Here is a 22,680-nt window from a genome sequence, read left to right on the forward strand (position 1 = left end):
TCACACGGTAAAGGGAATCAGAATCTGTTTTTATATGCCTAGAGTTATAAACATTTGTATCAAAATATTTACAATTATAGTATATGAAATACCAATCTATTAAAGAAGAAGCCAAATACAGTACTAGAACAACCCACCAACGTAATGCAAATTACATGAGACATAAATGGCACAGAAACAAAGTAAAAGACAAGGGAATACATGGTTCACTCCAGTCACAGTTTGACTTTTTAACACAATGCTAGTATCTCTTTTGGCTGTATCTGATATGTAAATCTGCTTCTGCACTCAAGACAGCCTTCTAAAATCATGTGATCATTATATCATAATTTAAAAGTTCACTATCCCACAGTTTTTGCTTGCCAACCAATTTACCCAACAGACCAGATAATTTGGTGGCCAGCTCTCAACATTCCCCTAACCAGAATGAACACAGAGAAATATGCTTAGTAATAGTCCTTTTACATAAATACCAGCAACTGTGGCATAATAGCTCCCCAAAAGGAAACGCATATAAGAAACTGGATGAAGAGGGAGCTAGAAGATGAAAAGTAGGCAAGATGTCTCAGATTCTCCCTAGGGTAGATATTCTCAGATTGGTAAAGGAAATGTCTTCCACCAAAAAAATACCCTTTAGCCAGAATCTGAGATGGCTTAAAATAGCTGCGCCAGGCCAGAGCGATGCCTGCTTAACCAGGAACACCACACTAATACCATACTTCTAAGTCCTATATAGAAACACTCTTGTGGCAGCAGACAAGCTCAATTACCACCGGACTGGGTACCACAAGAGTTTTTAGGGTTTTTTTTTCCTTAAAGAAAATATCTGCCCATCACCTATATTTTTATTTCTCTCACGGAAATTTTCTTATTTTCCTGGAAGCACAGACACTCTGTTCTTATTGTGACTGAAATCTAGTATGCTTAATACTTGACAATAATATAGCACCTTTCATCCAAGGATTTGTTGTTTGGTTTTGGTTTGTGTGTATTTTAAGAAGCTTCCAGAATTGCCTTGCCTCACCTGTGTTGTGGGATAGGCAGGACCTCTGAAAGGCAACCCCACCAGCTCATGTCAAAGCTAGAGCTGTCTCTGAGCCTAGGAGCCCTGATCCCCAATGTGGCTAATTAGATAAAACTTCCTCAAAAGTGTATAATTTAGAGGGAGAGTAACAGATTGTGTTGCACGGGTCTTTGTCCTTCTCTCTCACGTTACGTACTTAAAACAGACATTGATTGCATGGAGAGAGGTTCCTAATAACATAACTCTAACATAACCCTGCTATAAGATTGTCCCTTTTTCCCCTAATTTGTGTGGTGCTTCCACCACTGAATTGGTCGTTAGTGGCTTTGCAGAAACTCCAGAGAGCTGCCTTGGCTTTAAAGGAGAGGCCAAGCAAAGTCTGTAGCAAGAGGTCTCCTCGAGGGAAAGCTGTGTGAGGTCTAGTCTGGGTTCTGACCACGCCCCAGGCCTTCCATTGTGAAAAGTTCTCTTTCTCAGTTTAGCTAACACACCAACTTAGCCTTAATCACTATCTCTCTTCCTCCCATTTTGTCACAAATACCACAGAGCTAAATCTCTGTTCCAACGAGGGATAATGGCTCACTGGCCAAAGTCCTCCCTCAGGGCCCTTCAGATGGTACTCTTTTGCTTTGGGTCAGAAGGGCAGGATGGCTTCCAAGCCTGGCGTATTCCGCACAAGAACAGTATCTGCCCTTGCCGGAACTTGTACCGCTATATTAACTAGGTGCAGTAGGTCTGAAGACTGAGTTCACCCTCGGAAGTAGAGTCAGCAATGTGGCAGTTGCTGGGGCCCCAGGCAGTGTATGTAACTGATAACAGCTGGAGGCTGGAGGGAGGCCCTCTGGCCTTCATCCAGGGAGCATGCATCCCAGCCCACGGCTTTCTCCCAGGGCAGGGGCTGGACAGTACGGGACCCTCTCAGTCATGTTTGGGTTTCAGCCCCTCCCCCCCGCCTTCCCCTCCCCCCAATTCCCTCTCTTGGTTTTTCCTGCTTAGCAACGTCCACTCCTCTCCCAGATTCAAGGACTCCCTCCTCCCCACCCCCACCCCCCAGATCCCCAATAACGTGTTCAGCCTTATTTCTTTCTCAGGACCAGATAGAGAATACCGATGATGAAGCTGAAGCAGAAGCAGATCCAGGTCAGGATGAAGGAGTAGCCGTGGTGACTCTCCGGGTACCAGTCTTTCGAGTTATTGGCATAGTGATGCGTGTAGGTGGAGGCCCCCACCAAGATGCACAGCCCTGCAGGCAAAAAACAACGATTAGCTGTTGGTTTGATTTCTTAACATGAAAACCAAGAAAAAGATTTTATAATTTTAGGAAGAGCCTATTTCCCTCATGGGCGATAGGAAAATGAAATCTGAAATTGGACCCCCAACGGTAGTTCTGTCAATTTGCCCCAAACCAAGCTTGATGGCTGTGTTGGCAAATCAGATGTGCTCAAGTTCTCACATCCGCACTGGTTTGTGTGGATGAAACACAGCATCTCGGGTCCACCCCTCAGCCTTCCCATCTGGACCCCAGCACACAAGGGCAGGCTGCCTGAGGCATGCAGAAGAACACGCCTTCCACCAAACTGCGTGTGTGGGGGAAGAACGACAGGAGAGTGGGAATGACGATCATTGCAGGCATTCTGGCAGCGGCTCCATCTCTCTAAGGAATCCCACGTCCCTGCCCCCTTCAAGGGTCCTGTATACAAGTGCTACTGATGGACGGACTCCAGCCACTTAGTAGCTGCCCGGGAGCCCAGGTTTAAACAGTGAAGCCTACGAGGGTTCTTATTCCAAGCAGCTATCAGGGGTTCTCCCAGAAAGCACAAATCGTACAAGGCGGTTTCACTGCCCCACGTACTCAGCTGTTCAAGCTGCCGGGAGCACCCATGGTAAGATCTACGGGAAAAGCTTTTTCTGGGTAAGCTGATACTCACAGCACACCAGCATGGTGGCCCCTGAGAGGAAGAAGCGGTTGCCTTTCTCCATGGTGAACAGCTGGAACACGAAGACCACGAGGGAGATGACGGAGAAGATGATGGACAGAATCATGAAGGCCTGCACTGCCTTGAGGGCATCTGTGGACACAGGGTGGGGGGAGTGAGGGTGTTAGGCTACCCAGTCCCCGAGGGACTGGCCATTTCCCTGAGCGCACCAACTGTCAGCACTGAGTACAATATCTTTGTACGCACCTTCACTGCCGTATAACAGGTTGCGGCTGCAGTCATTAGCGGAAGTACAGTTTTTCCAAAGACCTACTGATATTTTTCCAACATCTGAAACCATCCAGGCCTGAAATCAAAAAGAAATAAAGGAACTCTCCTCAGTACTCTGTAATGACCTATACGGAAAAGGAATCTAAAAAAGAGTGGATATGTGTATATGTATAACTGATTCACTTTGCTGTACACCTGAAACTAACACAACATTGTAAATCAACTATACTCCAGTAAAATTTTTTTGAAATAAATTTTAAAAAGAAATAAAAAGTTGTTTAAAAACTAACCCCCTGCTTTGAAAGAAAAGGAAACAACAGATCACCTTGTGTCAGGACCAAATCTTAACCAAGACTCCATATTTAGCCAAAAACATGGTTTATTTCCATCTCTTGGTGGCAATAAGGTCTCACTAAAACTGAAGTCACAAAGGTCCCAAGAAAAAAGAGAGAGAAGAACGTGTGACCAAGGAAAAGTCACCTCATTCTCTGGGCCTCACATCCCTCATCACTTAAAAAAAGAAAAGAAAAGAAGTAATTCAACCATCGCGATTTAAAATTCTAAGGCTCTAAGAAATGGAAACCCTGTGTGAGGAAATTGGTTTTAAGGAGGCACACTTCATACACCAAGATCGTTTCATGGAAGGGCCTGGCTAGAGGGGAAAAAAAGTTCAGGAAAAATGTTCAACTGGAAAAAAGTAAGAAACATAAAGGGCAACGGAGAAAATAGCTGAGTGATCAATAAGCCACGTTCATCTAAACAGAAAGATAAACCTTGATCGTCACAACATGCAAAGTAATTCCATAATAACATAGTCTAGCCACAGCCTTCCTGTGGCGGCAGCTGAAAGTAGAAGAATGACCAAAATGTGTTCCCCGAGGCTCACCACGTTGCCAGCAAAACACTTATCCTTCTGGGATGGAAAACAAACACCCAGCCCTGTCTACACAGAGCGCCTGTTAAAATGAGAGTTATTGGAAAAGCAGGGCCAGGATGCCAAATCGCCTGCCTGCTCTTGATTTAATAAACAACTCTGTGTCCAGCCCCGTATCAGAAGCTGATAATTCAGATATTCAGCACTCAGCATCCACTAATACAGTTTGAAGTTGTTTATCGGACCTGTTATCCTGAGAGACTTGAAGGGCAGCATACAGAACGGCTAAATTAGAGTCTGGGGGAGGCCACGTGGGTGAGCGTTCTAGCTTATCACAGTGGTGCTTCAATTAGCCTTGCCTCTAATTATACCCACCGATGTTGGCAAAACTCTGAACTTGAAAACCCATTTATCCTTCAGCTGTAGCAGGGACCTGAACAGGTTCTGGAACCCTTTTTGTCTGTCTAGTGATGGATGGCCTTGGTTTTGGGGTCCGAGGAGCTGTCTTGTTTTTTTCTGAGAAAAGCACAATGGACCCTGCAAACTACCACTAGAGGTCAGAGTAGCCCAAGGTTCAGAGAGAAGAGCCTGTTGCTACCTCCATATTTTTAGGTTGTTTTGTTTGAGTTAGTTCAGGGGAATCGGGTTAATCTTGCAAAATTCCACTCTCACATGCTACTCTCTGCCCAGATCTTGAATCTGGCGGTCGGGCCACCGAAGTGTCTTATGATCTCACTCCCTTCTAATCAAGGTCCCCAGAAGGAAGGGAAGTTCTGCCCTGCCACGCAGGTGTCCTCATTATGCCCTGAACAAAGCCTGTCCCTCCCTGCTGGGCTCCTTGACCCGCACACCTAGAAGGCGTCCCATGCTCCTTTCTCTCTGCATCTTTAGCAGAGAGAAACCCCATCCATTTACCCGTCCTCCAAGCTCCACCTGCACTGAGAAGCCTCGCTGTGTTCTCCAGACTGGCGGGATCACTCATGTAGACACTTGTTACTTAGCTGTCTGAAGTGCAAGTATGTGTTTATTTTTTTCCATGACTAAACTGTAAATTCACAAAGGGCAGGAATTATGGCTTAAACGTCCTTTGTAGCACTTTATGTAAATATGCAAATAACTTCCAAATGAATGAATGAACAGAAGAACACAACTCACATTGGCAATGGTGGAAACAAATAACATGATGACGGTGGCGATGTGGACCACAAAGATACTGGCCAGTAACACCAACATCTTGGCTTTTTGATGGCTTGGGAGTGAAGAGAGTTCTGAAAAGAAAGGAGAACAAGAAAGGGAAAGGGCAGGTTACTGTCAGATTCAACACAGTAATTCAGCTTTCCCACCTGGGTGGGCTAGCTGCTAAAATCAGGAAGAGCTGCAGTAAAAACCGTCAAGATTTCATCATAAATTCCTGCAAACAACTAGTTAGCCCAGTTCCCACAAGTACCTATTCGTCTATTTAAATAGACCTAAACAGAAACAGAATTCTGCCTCTCAGGTATTTATATACTCATCCTTCTGATACAGCCTGTTTCAAAACAAGAAAATTTTATGGTAACTGTTATCATTTTATTTTGTTTGTGTTTTAGAGGCCAAAAGTAGGACTTTGGTTTTTAAAAGGGTTTTCACAGCTGTAATTTCCAGGTCTCTGTGCAACAATGTCATATAAATTTCTATTTTCCACTAGGGAAGTGTCCACGCTTCTATCAAACTGCTCACCCAGCAATTTTAATCGAATTTTCCTCAGACCAGCAGCTATTACTCAATGCCCAGAGACTGAATGGGCTACTAACTTGATCCCAGATGAGATATAAAACGTGAGAGCCACATCTTCTATTATAATAATGTTGTTCAATATTCAATAATTACAACTACCTAATTGCAGTTTAATGGTCTGATCATCTACCAATGGAACATTTTAGACTGGTATTACTGCACCGGGGCGTTTGGGCTGTGTCATGGTAGGGACTCTGTTATTGACCTGGGGGCATAGGGTTCTATTTCCTATGATTCAATATGACGGTTCTGGGGGCTGGATGCAGCTTGAGAGACCAAATGTGCCTTTGACTTGTGCTTGACATTTACCCACATGCCAATCCTTCAGGACTCAGTAGAGCAGATGGGCAAAGGCATCCGTCACACGGTGGGTGGGGGCATGGGGAACTCATAGAGATTAAGAAAGTGCATGGGTAAACAAAAGCGTTCAGCCATAATCTCAGCAGAATAGAAGACAGGAGCCCATGGGTCATCAAACCTAGAAAATAAAGGAAGTGTGAAGGATGCCTGAGAGGGCAGCTGTTCTGATTAATGTCAGCTACAGGAGTGCTTTGTCACTCACGCCCGAGACAGTTCAGAGGCGGCGCCGCTCGGCTCGGGAACTTCAGAAGGAAAGGGCTCGGGTTATTCACACCCTAGGCGGGGTGGATGTGTGGCTGTCCCCCCTCAGGGAGGAGCTGGCGGTGCACATCCAGTAACTGTGCCCCGCTTCTCGCTCTCTCCCTCCACCTCATTTAATTGAAGCTTTGAGTGTGCTTGAGCCCCTTTCACATCGGACCGGGTATTTACTGGAAAGCACGGATACAATCATTCCAACACTTCTGATGTTTTTGATCTCCTCTCCCTTTCCTCGTCAGGCACTCAAAGTCTAGAATGACCTACGGAACCCCGGGGGCCTTGCTCTTGACAGGCTAGGAATGAGAGGCAGACACTGGCCCCCACTGCCCACCCGACCCATTCCAACCCCCACCCCGCGCCCTCCTTCCCCATCCGAGCACCTCCTGCCACCTAGATTCTTTTTGTAGAAACGTGTCCAGTGGAACTGTGAACGACCAAAATGATGACGTTTCTCCTGCGGCTTCAGGGGAGAGCTTGGAGCTTTCGTGCCTGCTATTAATAACCTCCCCACACGTTCAAATGCATTTTTGCTTTTCTCAGGTCCTTGCACACTTCCTCAACTCTCTGCTTGACTTTAATGCACAGTGAAAAGAGGTTTTTGAATTAGACCGAAGTTGAGTTAGAATCGTATAAAGTTGTTTGACCTTCCAGTCTCAGTTTCCTCCTATGTAAAGTGAGGGTTGCAATGCTACTCATACAGGGAAATGTGAGGGGTACATTGGATCATATATGGAGAACTTCCAGCACAGCACCTGGCACGTGGCAGATACTAATGGGGTCGCTTTCGTTGTGATTATTAGTATTACTATTATTATTATTATATGAAACTGAGTAGCTGACACCAAACCAGCCCAGTCCATCCGTCACCAGGCTGCCCCATGTTAAGTGCCAGTAATAGGATATCTGCTCTCCAGTTCACAAGGCAGTGTGTATAAAATCATTTAGGTCCTCTTAGAAATTGTCCTTATGCCTAATCCTCGCCCCTTGCGTGGGAGGACCACTAGGAACACCCCCTTAGAGATGAGGAGGAGAATCCTCACTCTTCTCCGCCCTGTGCTACCCATCCTCCCGGCACCCCCAAGATTCACACCATCACTAGATCCTGAGCTCACCCCTCATGGAGAAAGGAACAGGCATGAATTAATTCTCTGAATGCAGGGAATTAAAATATTATATAACGTGGGCTTCCCTGGTGGCGCAGTGGTTAAGAATCCACCCGCCAGTGCAGGGGGTGCATGTTCGATCCCTGGTCCGGGAAGATCCCACACGCCGCGGAGCAACTAAGCCCGTGCGCCACAACCACCGAGCCTGCGCTCTAGAGGCCGTGGGCCACAACTACTGAGTCCGTGAGCCACAACTACTGAGCCCTTGTGCCACAAATACTGAAGCCCATGCACCCAGAGCCCATGCTCCGCAACAAGAGAAGCCACCTCAATGAGAAGCCCACACACCGCAACGAAGAGTAGCCCCAGCTCGCCGCAACTAGAGGAAGCCCGCGCGCAGCAACGAAGACCCAATGCAGCCAAAAATTAAAATAAATAAATTTATTTAAAAAAATATTATATAACAAGTCATGTTTAATCCTCCTTGGGCTCTACAAATGACTTTTTTATTCCTTTGCTTCTAATTTACAAACACCCTCCTCCTAATAGGGGTTGAGGGACCAAAGACAGAATATAACACACCAGGTGATGCCTCTTAAATGAGGTCGAGGAAAATGTTCTGAGTGTCCTCCCTTACATGCTGTTGGGGATCCAGCAGTGTTTTCCGTCTCCTTGGATTGGTCTGTAACCCTCCAAAGTTGAGTCTGATTCCTTTCTCCCCGGCTCACACTGTCCATTTTAATGACTTGAACATAATTGCCTTCCAATTACCCTGCACCTTCACCGTGGCTGGTCCACTGCACCCCCTGGGCACGCGAGTTCCTGGCCAATGGCTCTCACTTCTGATCTAACCCACAGTCCCCCCTGACCATTATTCCCCTGCAGGGTGCAGGCAGGAGTGAGTGGCGGAATCGAGCAAGGAAGCGACTCTCTTTCAGGGTATTTAGATTTCTGTAATCATGCCACATCTTTTCACCAAAGAAAGGAGCAAAGTGTCTTGGATTAGCAAGTGTTTGTAGTGCGCGGAACACACAATTCTCTCCACTGTTGGCTGCTGTGTCCAGCCGGAAGTAGGAGCTGCTGCATAACACATATGGTAACCTCTCCGTTTTTCATTGCCCCAAATTTGTCAGGTTTTTATTAGTATCATCCATTGTCAGCTTAGAGGGGCTTCCTTTAATTTCAATGGCTCTCCCCAACACATTTGGAAACAGAATGAACTGTCTTCTTAAATGCCTGGCCTGCGTCATCCCTAGGTACTCAGTCCCTATACTAGAGGCCCCCCAGCAGATGAGTGGGAACCTATCAAGTAGTAGAGCAGTTTGGGTAGAAACCAAAGAAGACCCCATGCTCCCACGGGGTCCACCCACCCTTCACAGGCAGGGAAGATTTCTGAGAGCCTCATTCCCTGGCCTCGTGTATATCTTGCTTCAGATAAAAGCGCTGAAAAGAGACCATTTCTGAGCATTTATATCTTTGGAAGTATTGGCTGCTACAACTTTCTTCTGTGGCAGTATGTTTCACTAAAACAATAACTGAGCTCTCTCTCCCACCTCTCCATAATGCTACGGATAGCACGCACCAACGGAAAGCAGACCCCTAGTCATAGCCGGGCAGCCCAAACCAGGCAGTAGAGGATAACGGCATGGCGGTTCTAAAGAGCTGGGCGCCACACCTTCCTCCCAACGGAGCATCGGTGCTCGGGAACGGCCCAAAGTTTGTCCCGTGGTGGCTGGGACTTCCCTAACAACGTGATCTGTGGTTCTTGGAGTTGGACCCAGGCCACCAGAGCTAGTGAAGCCACTGCATTCTCAAGGGATAGGATGTCCACTGACTGTTCTATGTGGGGTGCCAGGAACACATTTCTCTTCCCACCACTGGAAGCAGAGTAGGATCGCCCCCTTTACCCTCATTTACCCATCAAGCTTGGGGACGGGGGTGGTCAGGGCTCCGTGGGGCTGGGTGGGAAACTGAGAAAAGTAGGGGAGGCATGAATGCTGACTCTAGAGAGAAGTGATCATTAAGAGAAATGGAGGTTAGTGACTTAGAGCCACACACAGGCTCTCTTTATTCCTTTCCTGTTCTTTCTGCCCTAACGGACAGGCCCGCCGGTTCCTTTTCCACCACCGCCATCTTTGTTTCTGACCATGCTTCCCCTGTTCTCCCCGCATCGCCCAGACCACACTAGGGCGGTGGTCTCTTTACACTCCTGTCCCCGATAGAAGCCTCACAACCACTGACCATTCTAGATCTGGATGAAGTTCTTTGCTAATAGGACATTTATTACAGTTAGTGAAAATAAGCCTGAAGATTACGGTTGCTGGTGATTGGAGCTGTAAACCACTAACTCACATTAGGGAGAAAGATAACCGCCCTCTCTAGTTGGCTCCGTCCACTTAAATCTTTATTGGTGTCTTGCCTCCCTCTCATACCCAACCCCCCCCCCAAAAAAAGAAAGAATCAAAGGAACATATCCCTGAGACTGCCTTTCTCTTTGTCTTTTTCAGGTAGCCTGACACTTTTAGGGCGTTCTGACCAGGAGAAATGAATCAGGCCTCTGTGGACACCTTTCCTTTTCTGATGGGTAACTCATACTGTAGAGACTTTGAGAATCATTGACTTCTAAACAGACAATTGAGATGTTAGTAATTTGGCCCCGTGATTGCTAAGCTAGGGGGCAGATCACTTTCTTTCTGCCCCGGAGTCTGTGAGTTTATTGAGCAGCGACCAGAGTCTAGGGGAAGCAACGCTTGAGGGTGGTCTAAGGAACAATAATTGGGATCAATACAACAGAATAGAGCCCCCCAAACCCACTTCTCCAGCAAAGGAAGTGATGGAAATCCTCGGCTTGAGTCACTGAAGAACTCGCCAGAGACTGGAGGTGTCACATAATCAGAAACAGGGATCTGGGGGTTGTGTGAGCAATGGGGGGGGGGTCCCACAGAGCTCAAATGTCTGTGATTCACTTGGAGTGTGTGAGAGTCTCACAGACAAAGGCCAAGTGGAGGCATCCTCTCCCAGATGGCACAGGACAGCTTTCTGAGAAGCCTGTGGATCGGGCTGACCAGCCAAAGACAGTTTAGTCATTTCCCTGGCAGCTGAAGACAGCCCAGGCTTTTCCGGGGAGACAGGAGCAATAATGACCAGATGCCAAAGTCCCTCCCCATCACTCCTTCCTCTCATCCCAGTTTGTTTGTTTTTTAACATCTTTATTGGAGTATAATTGCCTTACAATGGTGTGTTAGTTTCTGCTTTATAACAAAATGAATCAGTTATACATATACATATATCCCTGTATCTCCTCCCTCTTGCGTCTCCCTCCCACCCTCCCTATCCCACCCCTCTAGGTGGTCACAAAGCACCGAGCTGGTCTCCCTGTGCTATGCGGCTGCTTCCCACTAGCTCTCTATTTTACATTTGGTACTGTATACATGTCCATGCCACTCTCTCACTTTGTCCCAGCTTCCCCTTCCCCTCCCGTGTCCTCATCATCCCAGTTTCATTGCTGAAAATAACAGAGTCAGGTCATGCATTTTTCCTCCAGTATTTATCTCCCGTGCATCCGTACTTTCCACTCCCACTGTCATTGTCTAGCTCAGGACCATCAGCCTCTCCCACGATCCTCTCTCTGAACTCCTCCCTCTTAAGTATATGCTCTGTGTCACTGGGTTATCCGACCAAGTCACTCATCTTCTCAAATCTTCCAAACACACCACCACCCCACCACCAATCAGGAAAGAGGATCCAAACACCTCACGCTGGCCCTGGGAACCCGAGGAATTTTAAACCCAAACAGAAGTAGTCATTTTCCTCCTGTTATTAAAATCACTGGTGGCAACCCGCCTAGTAACAGAATTATTTGTGGAAATGTTTCCCTCCCCCACCCCTAAGATTCTAAGTTCCTGAAAGGAGAAGCTTGTCTATGACAGGTACAAAGTATCTGTTCAGCGAGAAAATAAATGAATCAAGGAAGGCAATATTTTCTTTTCTGTGGAAAAAAAATAAATGTCAAAGTAACTGAAGTCTTCATAAAAAAACAACAGAATTCTCCAGAGAAAATGTTTCCCCCTTTTTTATATAGGTGAACTTTAGTCCTGTATTAGTTTTAGAAATTATTTATATATTACTGTAACTATGTATTGAACATCTCACTACAGGCAAACTCTGTGAATATTTCCTGAGTATTTTTTTTTTAATTCTTATTTATTTTTTGGCTGCATTGGGTCTTTGTTGCTGTGTGCAGGCTTTCTCTAGTTGTGGCGAGCAGGGGCTACTCTTCGTTGTGGTGCGCGGGCTTCTCATTGCAGTGGCTTCTCTTGTTGCGGAGCACAGGCTCTAGGCGCTCGGGCTTCAGTAGTTGTGGCATGCGGACTCAGTAGTTGTAGCTCGCGGGCTCTAGAGCGCAGGCTCAGTAGTTGTGGCACACGGCTTTAGTTGCTCCACGGCATGTGGGATCTTCCCGGACCAGGGCTCAAACCTGTGTCCCCTGCATTGGCAGGTGGATTATTAACCACTGCGCCCCCAGGGAAGTCCTCCGAGTAGCTTTGACATTTGAATATTCAAGGTTATATGTGTGTTTGTTCCCTTTTATTCAAGAAGAAACAAGTAAATGCAAAGAAAATATCTTAAACTTCTAAATACTATTTTGTGTATTTAACTTCCTTATCTACCTCTTTAAATTACAGAATCTCTGACTGAAAGGAGGCTTTAAAATTCCTCCCCAATGCATGAAACTCATCTATAAATCTACACCAAGGAACTACCTAAATCATGCTTAAACTCCTCCAGTCACGGGGAGCTCACTACTTACCAAGACCCCCTTCCATTAGAAAGGTCCTGACAACACATCAGAGGCTGCTCTTGACAATGACTACCTTGATCTTACTTCTGCCCTTTGTCTAAGGCTTCCTTGTTAGCATTTTTCTAAAGTGGTCACTTTTCCAGCAGAACTACCAGGTTATCAGAGAATTAGCCAGAGGACGTCACCTGAAATCCCCAAATGTCACTAAGTCGTAACACTGTCCTGAGATGACCCAACTGCTGGACACACTCCGTCTTTTCATTGATTGATGCCGTCAGTGAAATCCCCATCTCTTTCTGGGTACCTGCAGACTTTGAAGAACGCTTTCTCAGACCAAGACACAGTGCTTTCTCCAGATGAAAGGCAAAGCCACTCCTGGTCGTACGATCTCCATGAGTCAGCCCACATCTGCCCATCTTCCTTCGTGGCATACCCCAAACTGGCTGTGCTTCTCCTGGGGACACTGTACAGGGCGGTAGCACGAATGCCTTTCTGTCCTCTACACATCAGGATCATTTTGCTTTTGTCGGTTTATTTTGATATGTTTCTTTCCCACTGAGGATCATTTGGGTTGGCAAAATGAATGTCCAGCAGAAAAGGAAATACTCTCTTTGGGGAGCAGCCATAGAGGATGTATCCGGAGGAGGAAAAGGCTGGGATTAAAGGCAGGGCTGAGTGGATGAGACCTTGGATGAGCTTTTCTGACCATTGTTCTTGTTGTTTTATGTCAAGTGTACTTTTCCATTCTAAATATTGTTTTTATGTAGGGGTGGGAGAGGGAGGCATTCATTTCTCCGTGGGAAACATGTGGAGAAGAAGAATCCTGAAGGGCTATTTCCTCCTGCTTCTGCATGTCTGATGTTTGGTGTGGAAGGAAAGAATTTCAAGCTGTACCTCTCTATATACACACCATTCCAGGGTCTGATGTTTTCAAGTACACGGGGCAGTTTTTATGACCAGGAGAAGCATGAGCGATCAAGTAGCAGGAATCTACGTGCGCCAAAGAAAACAACTATTTTTTCATGGTCCTGGGGGTAAGGGGACTGCACCTCCCAAATGTGGGCTCTCACGACGGGGGTTATTATAGAAAAGGTGATGTTTTTCCGGCGCTGCTGTCGACTAGCGTGATTCTCCCGTAGTTAGGGATGAGGAACTGGGGGTGGGGGTGGGGGTAGGAGGATGCTATTGAAGGGGAACCAAAAAAGAAAGAAAGAAAAAAGAGCACCTATTTGAAAACCAGATTCTCATAAAAATTCTGCCTCTGACTAACTGCTAACTTCGGGAAAATAACATACCCTCTCTGGACAGTAGCTCCTAGAGAGACACAGTATTGCGCAGCAAAAAGAGCACAGATTCCAGGTTCAACTCCTGATGCACCACTTTAAAAAAAAAAAAAATTCAGTGTTAATGAGGTATAGTTGACATATAAAATTGGAAGCTATTTCAAGCACGTTGAAACTCCAGCCCGTTTTAACTGTGATCTGCAGACCTCGTAGCCTTAGTGTGAGGACTGAAGGGCTCCTGCCTGACACAGAGCAAAGGCTGTACAGTTGTTGGTTATTCTTTGTGTTCCTTTATGGAAAATGAGAAGCTCGGCCCAGCGAAATGGGCTTGAAGCTTCTCGGGCAGAAATTGAGGGCCAGCGACTCTGCTAGAAGCAAACAAGCAACATGAAGCTTGTCTTTCCAAACGTCCCCAAAGAGAATAACCTCTCTCTCTGGTTTCCTCTGGTCCTCTTTTGTGTCGGGGAGTGGCTAGATCTGGGGGACATCTGCCAAGGCTCAGGCCAGACCTGGGCAGCGAGGCCGGGCCCAGCCCGTGTCCCCGGCCCCGGCCCGAAGCTGGTCAGGCCATTGGGCAACGTCCCCTGGGCGAGGAAGGAAGCTTCGTTGTCTTCTGCTCCTAACAAAAGAGGAGTGTTCTGGTGGCCAGAATGTCTCCGAGGGAGAGGTTGCCAAGATAATAACTAGGGTTTGGGAAGAAAATCAGGGTGTGGCCCGGCCCCGGGGGCCCTTGGCAGAGGGGCGGTCCGACAGTAGGTGGCAGTAACAGGCTTGCACCAGCAGGGCCACAGCCTGGGAGGTGGCAGGGCCAGGCGGATGCAGGTGCAGCAGGGCCGCCGCAGTGCCTGGGGTGGGCTGCGGGCTTTGTTGCTCTTTCTAAGGGCAACTGGCTGTTTAGTGGCTTAGCAGGGCTGAGGTTATTCAGTCCAGTTCCTCGACATACGAGGAAAAGCTGGTCTCCAGAGTGAAGGCAGCGTCAGGATGAAGCCCACACCCTGGCATCTTCCAGGTCAGCCTTCTCCACCGCAGCACGAGCTTTTCTCTCCTACGTCGGGGCAGAAGTTCTAGAACTTCTACCGGATCTCCCCTTCCCTCTGTTCCTCCCACCGCCTCCTAGTTAATCAGAGGGTCAGCAAAGCCCCTCGAAAGAGCGCCATTGGAAGAAACGAAGGGCCTTTGGAAGGACGCTGCTTCTTCCCATTAGGTTGCTGAGAGGGGCCACCAGCTGAGCCTGCCCCGGCCAAACCCGACTCCGCCCCTCCTTGCCCCTCTGCCACTGCCTTACCTCAGACGAGCTTCAAACCTTCCATCCTGGCTCCCACCTACAGCACAAGCCCCCCTCCCCAGCGAAGCATGGCAGGCAAAGGGAAGCAGCACGAGGTCTCCGCTTCACAACCCTTTCTCTGAAACAAGTGTGGACCCACCTGGCTGGTCCGACCCCTGGTTTCAGGAGTGGAAACCTCTCCCCAGCTCCCCGCACCTAGCCTCCTAGGCAGAGTCTTTGATTATTTCAAAGAAGACATCAAAGTACCCAGGACTTCGATCTGCTGTCAGCCCTGATATGACCCTTCTGAAAAGGGAAGAAACGTCCCCGGGGAAGATCCCCGCCCTGTTGGCACAGATATTCGATGGAAACTCAAATGTTGCGTCCATGAGCAACAGAAGATTATTCACGGCGGGGGAGACAAAGAAGGAATACTTGGCCCTAAGGACTGTCTCGAGGCATTGAGGGAGGGAGTCAAGAGTGCAGCATCTTCACACTTCTGCCTTGTTCCTTCTCCCTGGCTTCCTCTTTCCACTTTCTCCCTCTTCTAGGCCTTTCCATCTGCCCCCCCCTCCCCCGACACACAGGCCTAAGGAAACCCACGCGGTCCCCTTGCTCCCCGCCCCCTTCCTCCTGGCACCGCCCCTTTCCTCGTCAACGTCCGCTCTCCATCAGCTCTCATGCACACCTTTGCGGCCGCACCCTCCCTGACAAGAAGGTGGGGCTCCTTTCCCAACAAGACCAGCTCGTCACATTTCCCCGAGCCTGGTCTGGCTCCTGGCAGATCCCTTGCTGTTGTCAATATCCCCACAAGGCTTGGCTAGCCTGGCCCTGCTTATCTGAGCGGGTGCTCCTCGGGTTTCACAAATCAAACCTCTTACCTTTCTTCCCAGACCCGGCTGAATGCTCACTGCTACCCGACGGTGAAGCCCGCGGACCCGGTCCCTAAGGGATCTCTGAGCGTATGAAGCGAGGGAGACCGCCTGGGTCCTCCGTCCTCCGTGAGATGCCTGTTCCCATGCAACACGTGGCTTCATTTCACTTTCCTACCAGTGTTTACGGATTAAGCTTGCTGTTAGCGTGAGCCGAGGGACTCCTCACGACAAGAATGGTAGGATCTTAGAACAACAGGGTCTCAGAGCCACAAGGGGCCGTGGAGACCACCAAGCTCAGTTCCCTCCATCGAGAAGACAAGTGTCCTGCCCACGTCACACAGCAGAGTCGGGACAAGACGACGGCCCCTCGGACCTCCTATTCAGCCATCCTGCACCTACCTCAGGATTCATGCCACCGATTTCAACCCAAGCCCAGCGGGTTCTCACTTTTAATTACCCCACTGGAAAAGAGAATTCATGAACCAGGCTCGGGAAATGTGAAAGCTGCCAGATCTGCGTAAGGCCAACGGCCCCGAGAATAGAGGAGTCCATTTTAGCTCCGGAGAAATGCCATTTCCACAGCAGGGAAGGAAAGGTTGACCCAAATGTTTTGTTAAAAAGGGAGAGAGACACAGCAGTCCCAAGGGCTTCTACTTTTATCCTTGTGCTTCAGTATCAGCGGATCCCAATTAAATTGAGAGAAATGACTTGTAACTGAAGTGTTACAAACAGTGGTCTGGAGACATGCATGGTTGGGGAGTGGGGTTTTGGGAATTCAAGCAAACTCCTAACGGGAAGCGTATTTGGGCTCCCTTGATTACTGAATAGAAATCCAGGGTCATCTGGGCAGAACTGGAAAAAGTATTGGAAAAGGGACATTTACGGTCAGACAACTCCAGTTCTACGTTAGTTAAGGATTAGGAGCTCTTTTCAAGGGACTGACGTCCAGACTGCCCACCAGCAATTAGATCGAGGTGATGTTGATTGGCAGCCTGCTCCTGTGCTTACTAGGACAGGAGGTTCACAGTGGAAAGGCGTGGGCTGCGTGAACTATGGACCAAGTTAAGGGACCAGCCCCAGAAGGCCAAGTCAGAAGCCTGTGTTTCTGGCACTGGATTGATTTAACCATGACCTGGTGGTAGTAACTGGGTGTGTCCCTCTGAGTATGTATATCTGAGAGTCCCAAATGGCTCTGAGCTTTTGTGCTAGGCAGCTGTGTGTATACATGTGGTCGATTCAAGAAGGAACCGTATACATGTGTTTAGAAAATAAAGGACCTCAGAATCACATCACTTGCGCATGGATGACTACGCTCACGGTTTCAAAGCTTCGAAAATGCTCCCTGCTCTTTCTGAATCTTAGGTCGTAATAATAATAATACAGATGCATCAGGTTTTATCCATTAAATATTGAATAAGGGTCAAGTGTTTAGAGGATAAGGAGCACTGGATGGATCAACAACAATGAAAATAGAATGGGTATTTTCAGCACCGGAGAGCTAGGAACAAAGTATAGGAGTTATAGAGAAGCCAGTTTTGCTGGATCTAAGAAACTCTAGTAATTAGAGCTCTCCAGCAAAGGTGGGAGAGCACGGCAGTACCTTCTGAGCTACCAAGCCTCTTCTCTGGCAATTTTAGGGAAATGTAAGATTCCCATCCATCCAAGGTGGTGTGAAAATAAGATTTCTGCATATGGTAGAGAATGAATGGGTTGACCTCCAAGATCCCTTCCAAACTCAGGGCACAAAATCAAGGATGAAATGTAACTATATTTGCCTTGTGACCTTTTCTGAGGCCATTTTTCGGGTCTATTCCCTGTCAGGCTCTGAGAAGTCTACAGAAAAGCCATTTTGCTTCACCTCTAAGCCTTCTAGGTCTCTGACTGCTTTCTCTCCGCTGGTCCCAGGGGGTCTGGTACCAGCTGAAACCCCCAGAGCCACCGAGTCCAAGCCAAAAGGGTCTGCATGCCCCAGGTGGCCTCTGTGGAGCTCCTTCTCTAGGTCCCCCAGAGTCTGGATGTCCCTGGGAACTGGATGGGCCAAGTCTGGCCGAGGAGAGAAGCAGGAAGAGTAGAGAAGGCCACAGTCTTTTCTGCGGTCTGTGGAGGGGACGTCTTTCCTCTCCTAGAGGCTGTCCTGTACTCCTGGGAGGGGGCCAGCATCTGGTCTGGGATGTGATCTGCCCTGGGTTGGTCCTCGATGGCCTTCTGCCAACTCCCAGGACAGTGTCCTACCCTCAAACAATGTAAACTCCAGAGGGTCCTTGGACCAGGACGCCAGACCGGACATCTTGCGGCCCTCCAGACAGCGCTCCACGCCCGCCCCAGTCCTCAGAGTCTGGGGTGGAATTTGATCCACCTCTGAGGGCAGGAGGAAAAACAACCCTCCCCGTTCAGTCTTGTCAAAGATTTACAGCTGAACTCCACAAAAATTCCCTCAACCACGGAACTCTCTCGCTACTTCTTGGAGGAAGAGGGGAAGGTGGGAATCGGAACCGCATTCTTTAAATTGACGTCAAACCCCAGGCAATAACGCGCAGCGCACTTGCTCATTTATAAAACTCCAGCGTAAAGTGAGATGCCGCACAAATAATGAATTTCACGATGACGGTTTACGCCCCCAGAATTGTCAGTGTTGTCTATTTGCTGACCAGTTAAATCTAGCTTATTAGTTTTAACCTGCACAGACTAAAAGATTTGAACTAGCTTCCTAGGATACCACTACCGTCAACTTAATAATGGCTTCCCTAAGCCACGTCCATATAAACTGGGAAATAATCAACATTTCAAGCAAAGGCAGGAGTTCCCTGCATCTTGAAAAGTTGCCCTTGCACTAACTTAATCATCCCCTTGAGGGCAATCTTACCAAGCGCCTTGCCTGTACCAGGTACATAGGCTGATTACTTTTGAATCTTCTCTTCGTATGAACTACATTTCCAAAGAAAAAGCCTAATTTCCTCAGACAAGCTGAATCCTGTCATTCTCCTCACCTTGTTTACCTGGGGGAAAAAATACACCAGTATCTATATTGAAATGGGCCACACCTCCACCAAAATGCTAACCTTAAAAAAAAAAAAAAAAAAGCAAATAGAAATCACTCGTCTTCCTTTTCCAGATCCCTTTCATGATTAGCACGAGTGTTTGCATTTGTACAGCCGTGTTTTGGAAAGAGTGAGAAGATAAATGTTCCAAAACAATCAGTGCTTTCCCCGCAGAAAAAAAATCCCACATCCACCTAAAATAAAAAATGATTTTAACATTTCTGATATGCCATATTTTCAACTCAGCACGAAAATTTGGTGGTTTCTGAAGTGAAAGCACAAAGCGATTTTTTTACAGGGACAGATGAAGTTCCCCTGCCCTGCCCTCCCCTCCCCTCCAAACCCAGTTTCCCTCCTGCTTCTCCCCATCCTCCATGTCTGGCCAGAGAGAGAGCTCTGGAATCCACATTAGACTCCCAACTTCACCAAAGGCACCCGTCCTGCGTTGTATTTCAAACTCCACTTGAAAGAAAGCGTTTCCTCTCTCTCGCTCTCTCTCCCTCTAACGGTTTTCTTTAAACAAACCAACCCCCTCCTCCTATCCCATGGAAAGAAAAAATATTTACACTTAAATAAAAGTGAATGAACATACCGAAGGACAGCAGGAAAAGTAGCCACAAAAATAAACTGAAATGCAGATCTCTATCCACCATCACCTCAAAAGACCGGCACACAGAGAAACAGTTCAAGTCCTGAAGCGCTTCGCATCAAAACAGGAATTGACAACGTAGGGCAAGCACACTCTGTCATTTCAAAGGTACGTCGTGGTTCCTCCATAAAGAAAACCCATAAAGGATACGCTAGTGGTATCCTAGGAAGCTACTACCAATCTTTGGAATACCCTGTTCCAAAGTCCCTGCTCCCATCACGCTTTCAGAACAAGAACCCAGTTCCTGCAAGACCTAATTACAGCCCAGCACCCCCCACCGATGGCCCCGACCCCCCGGAGCCCCCGTCAAACTAGATTTTACTGAACCTTAAGGAAAAAGTTGTCTCGGTGGCCCACTTTTAGCCAAAAATTCGTAGGGTTCATTTCAAAGGGTCATGGAAAAATAGCAAAGGAAAAAAGAAAAAGCAGAGCTCCGGTGAGGTCAGAAGGAGGAGAGCAATGGGAAGGAAGGAAAGTTCGCAGGGCTTCCCCACAGTGTCGGGAGCTGTCCTACCTGAGGGTCCAGCGACCGAGGTGCCCAGAGTGACAGGAGCTGGTGGCAGGCGTCCGCTCTTCTCGAGGTTTGTGACCACAGTGAGGGGAGGGCTGGCCTCCCGAGGTTATAAGTTGCCTGCGCTGGTGTGCTGGGGTGTGTGATGGGCGGTTTCTTTTTACTGTGCTTTAAAGGAGTTTCTATGAATCAGTCTGGCTTAAAAAAAAAAAAAAATGTGTTGGTAAGCTACGCCCTGCTAAGCTGGCAGTCCGTCAAGAGAGGCTGGGAGGGAGCCGTCAATTCAGAGGAGCCAGTTTAGGCTCCCTGTGACTCAGACACACAGACCACAGTGGAAAAAGGAGTGACATTGCTTCAAATGAGTAACAGGAGTCACACAAATAGATCTGTTTACCGAAGCCCATTCCTCCTCTTCAAAAAGGAGACTTGGTTACCATGGATACAAGCAAAACACAGGTTATCTGCCCACACTTTCATGGGGGGGGGGCAGGGAGGGGGACAGTGCCCTGCCCACTGACATCCTAGCTAATCATCCCACGAGACTCCCATTCTTCCTCCCCCACCAAATGCATCCGAAGCTGCTCACGGTCGGGAATGATCAGATTTACTTCTGATTTACTTCCCTGCCTGGCGCTGGGCACCATCCTGGGGGTGGCTGGGGATGAAGAAGGGAACACACCAGGAGCCCTCGGAACCCGACCTCTCAGTGGTGGAGAGCTGGATGGATGGCCCTTTAATTATGCTCCGTGAACGCCCAGCCAGACTCCTCAGGTTCACAGTTGGGAGGAAGTCATCTCGTTAAGAACTTTGCTCTCTGACCTGCAGGTGATAACCCCCTGGACCTTGCTCCAGAGTTGAGCTCCTCGGGCATGATCATCCCAGCCACCTCTCTGCCTCACTCCTCTCTCACTCAGCAGTGGAGTCGGGAGTGGCCCTAGAAGTCATGTCATCCCAAGGCCAGGCATCCGCTGGAGTCCAGAGCCCAGCTGCTCGCCACTTAGCTGTGTGACTGCGTGCCTCCATTCGCTCGGGCACAAGTAGGGTAGACAGTACATTATGGTGAGAAATACACGTAGGGAGCGTATAGCAACACTTGGTGCAGAGTAAGCACTTGATAAATATTAACTAGAATGAGTATTTTACCGAAGAAGGAACCCAGGCCCAGAGAGGTGAAGTAACTGGCCCAAGGAGAACAGCAAATTAGCAGGAGCAGCTGCGTTCCAAGTCGGCCACATCCAAGCAACTCTATTTCTGCTGTTCGCTGCTGTATCATGACAACTTATTTCAAGTCATATTTTTCTCCTAGAGTTATTTATTGATCCATCCAACCAATGCATTTGCACGTAGCCGTGCACTAGGCACTGCTCAGAGCATGGGGTCACGGATGTGAGCAAGATCCCTGTCCTCCTGGAATTTATAGTCCATAAAAGACTAGAGGGCTTCCCTGGTGGCGCAGTGGTTGAGAGTCCGCCTGCCGATGCAGGGGACATGGGTTCGTGCCCCGGTCCGGGAAGATCCCACATGCCGCGGAGCGGCTAGGCCCGTGAGTCATGGCCGCTGAGCCTGCGCGTCCAGAGCCTGTGCTCCGCAACGGGAGAGGCCACAACAGTGAAAGTTCCACGTACTGCAAAAAAAAAAAAAAAAAGAATAGAGAAGGAACGGATGACTATTCAACAAAATGTTTATAAAACTAGGTGGTAAAATTACAGGTGAATTTTTGTTTCTTCTGGGTCACATTTCTATATTTTCCAAATCTTCTGCCATGAACCTACATTACTTTGATTTTTAGGAAAAAGCATTTTTTAATGGATAGGAGGGAATATTATCTGAAATGAATAATGGGAAAACACACACACACACACACAAACACACACACACGCGCGCGCGGCGCGCGTACTCCATCACTCATTTGATAATAAAAATGTCTGTTTGAGAAAAGCCCCTCCCAGCAGTGGGTTAAGAGTCCCGTGATCTCTGAGCAGCCTAAGCGTCGAGAGTCAGGGTGTCTGGTGGAGAGACCTGGGAACCCTCACGGCTGTAAGGGCAGAAGGAAGGCACAGCCTACCTGAGCTGCATGCAGTCTGCCAGCCCATCCCACCCCCAGGCCTTCCCCCATCCTTTGTTGGCTTGCCTTTCACTTCCAAGGCCTTCTGCGAGTTTCAAACTCTCCCTTCCCCCAGCAGCATGTGCAGGGGGGCTGGGTCCAGGGCCAGAGTCCAGGGATGCTGAAGAGTATGTGGTCTGGTTGCATTGTTTTAAAGAGAAACCTGGGGCTTCCCCTTGAGGGGACGCAATCTTTCTCCTGCTTCCCTCTCAAGATGAACAGAGGAAAAAAGCAGAAACTTCCCTGGTGGTACTTGAGCAGAGGAGTCATTTGGTCCTCCTGGATTCTTGGATTCCCACACTGGGTCTGAAAGGGAGAGGCAGTGGATTGAGAAAGGGGTTCTGAAGACAGAACTCAGAGAACGGTTCTACTTTTCCTCTCCCACCACCTGGCAAGGGGGCCAGTGAGTAATCTGCCCTCCTGCAGTTCAAACTTAAAGTGAGTCCATGTCATAGCCTTCCAGGTGGGCCTAGTGAATCTCACATTCCTTTAAACTTCTGGAGATGTTTAGGGTTTGGAGAGAAAATGTTAAATGCTTTGATCTCTTCACACA

The 22,680-nt window shown here is 48.1% G+C and overlaps 1 protein-coding gene across 2 annotated transcripts; it reads right to left on the reverse strand.

The window, feature by feature from the left end:
- Positions 1-8: 8 nt before the first annotated feature.
- Positions 9-20,171, reverse strand: EMP1 (epithelial membrane protein 1). 2 transcript variants are annotated; one of them, XM_060166843.1, is made up of 6 exons: positions 20,027-20,156; positions 13,699-13,782; positions 5,261-5,373; positions 3,208-3,307; positions 2,953-3,093; positions 9-2,267 (listed from the first exon to the last, which is right to left on the reverse strand). In XM_060166843.1, exons 3-6 carry the CDS (start codon positions 5,336-5,338, stop codon positions 2,101-2,103), a joined length of 486 nt encoding a protein of 161 aa, XP_060022826.1. In that variant the 5' UTR covers positions 5,339-5,373; positions 13,699-13,782; positions 20,027-20,156; the 3' UTR covers positions 9-2,100. The 2 variants fall into 2 exon arrangements, with proteins under 2 accessions (XP_060022826.1, XP_060022825.1); XM_060166842.1 differs by lacking the exon at positions 13,699-13,782 and having other exon boundaries at positions 20,027-20,171.
- Between the last annotated feature and the right edge of the window lie 2,509 nt (positions 20,172-22,680).

The sequence above is a fragment of the Lagenorhynchus albirostris genome, chromosome 11 (assembly GCF_949774975.1).
Source record: "Lagenorhynchus albirostris chromosome 11, mLagAlb1.1, whole genome shotgun sequence".
Lineage (NCBI taxonomy): Eukaryota > Metazoa > Chordata > Mammalia > Artiodactyla > Delphinidae > Lagenorhynchus > Lagenorhynchus albirostris.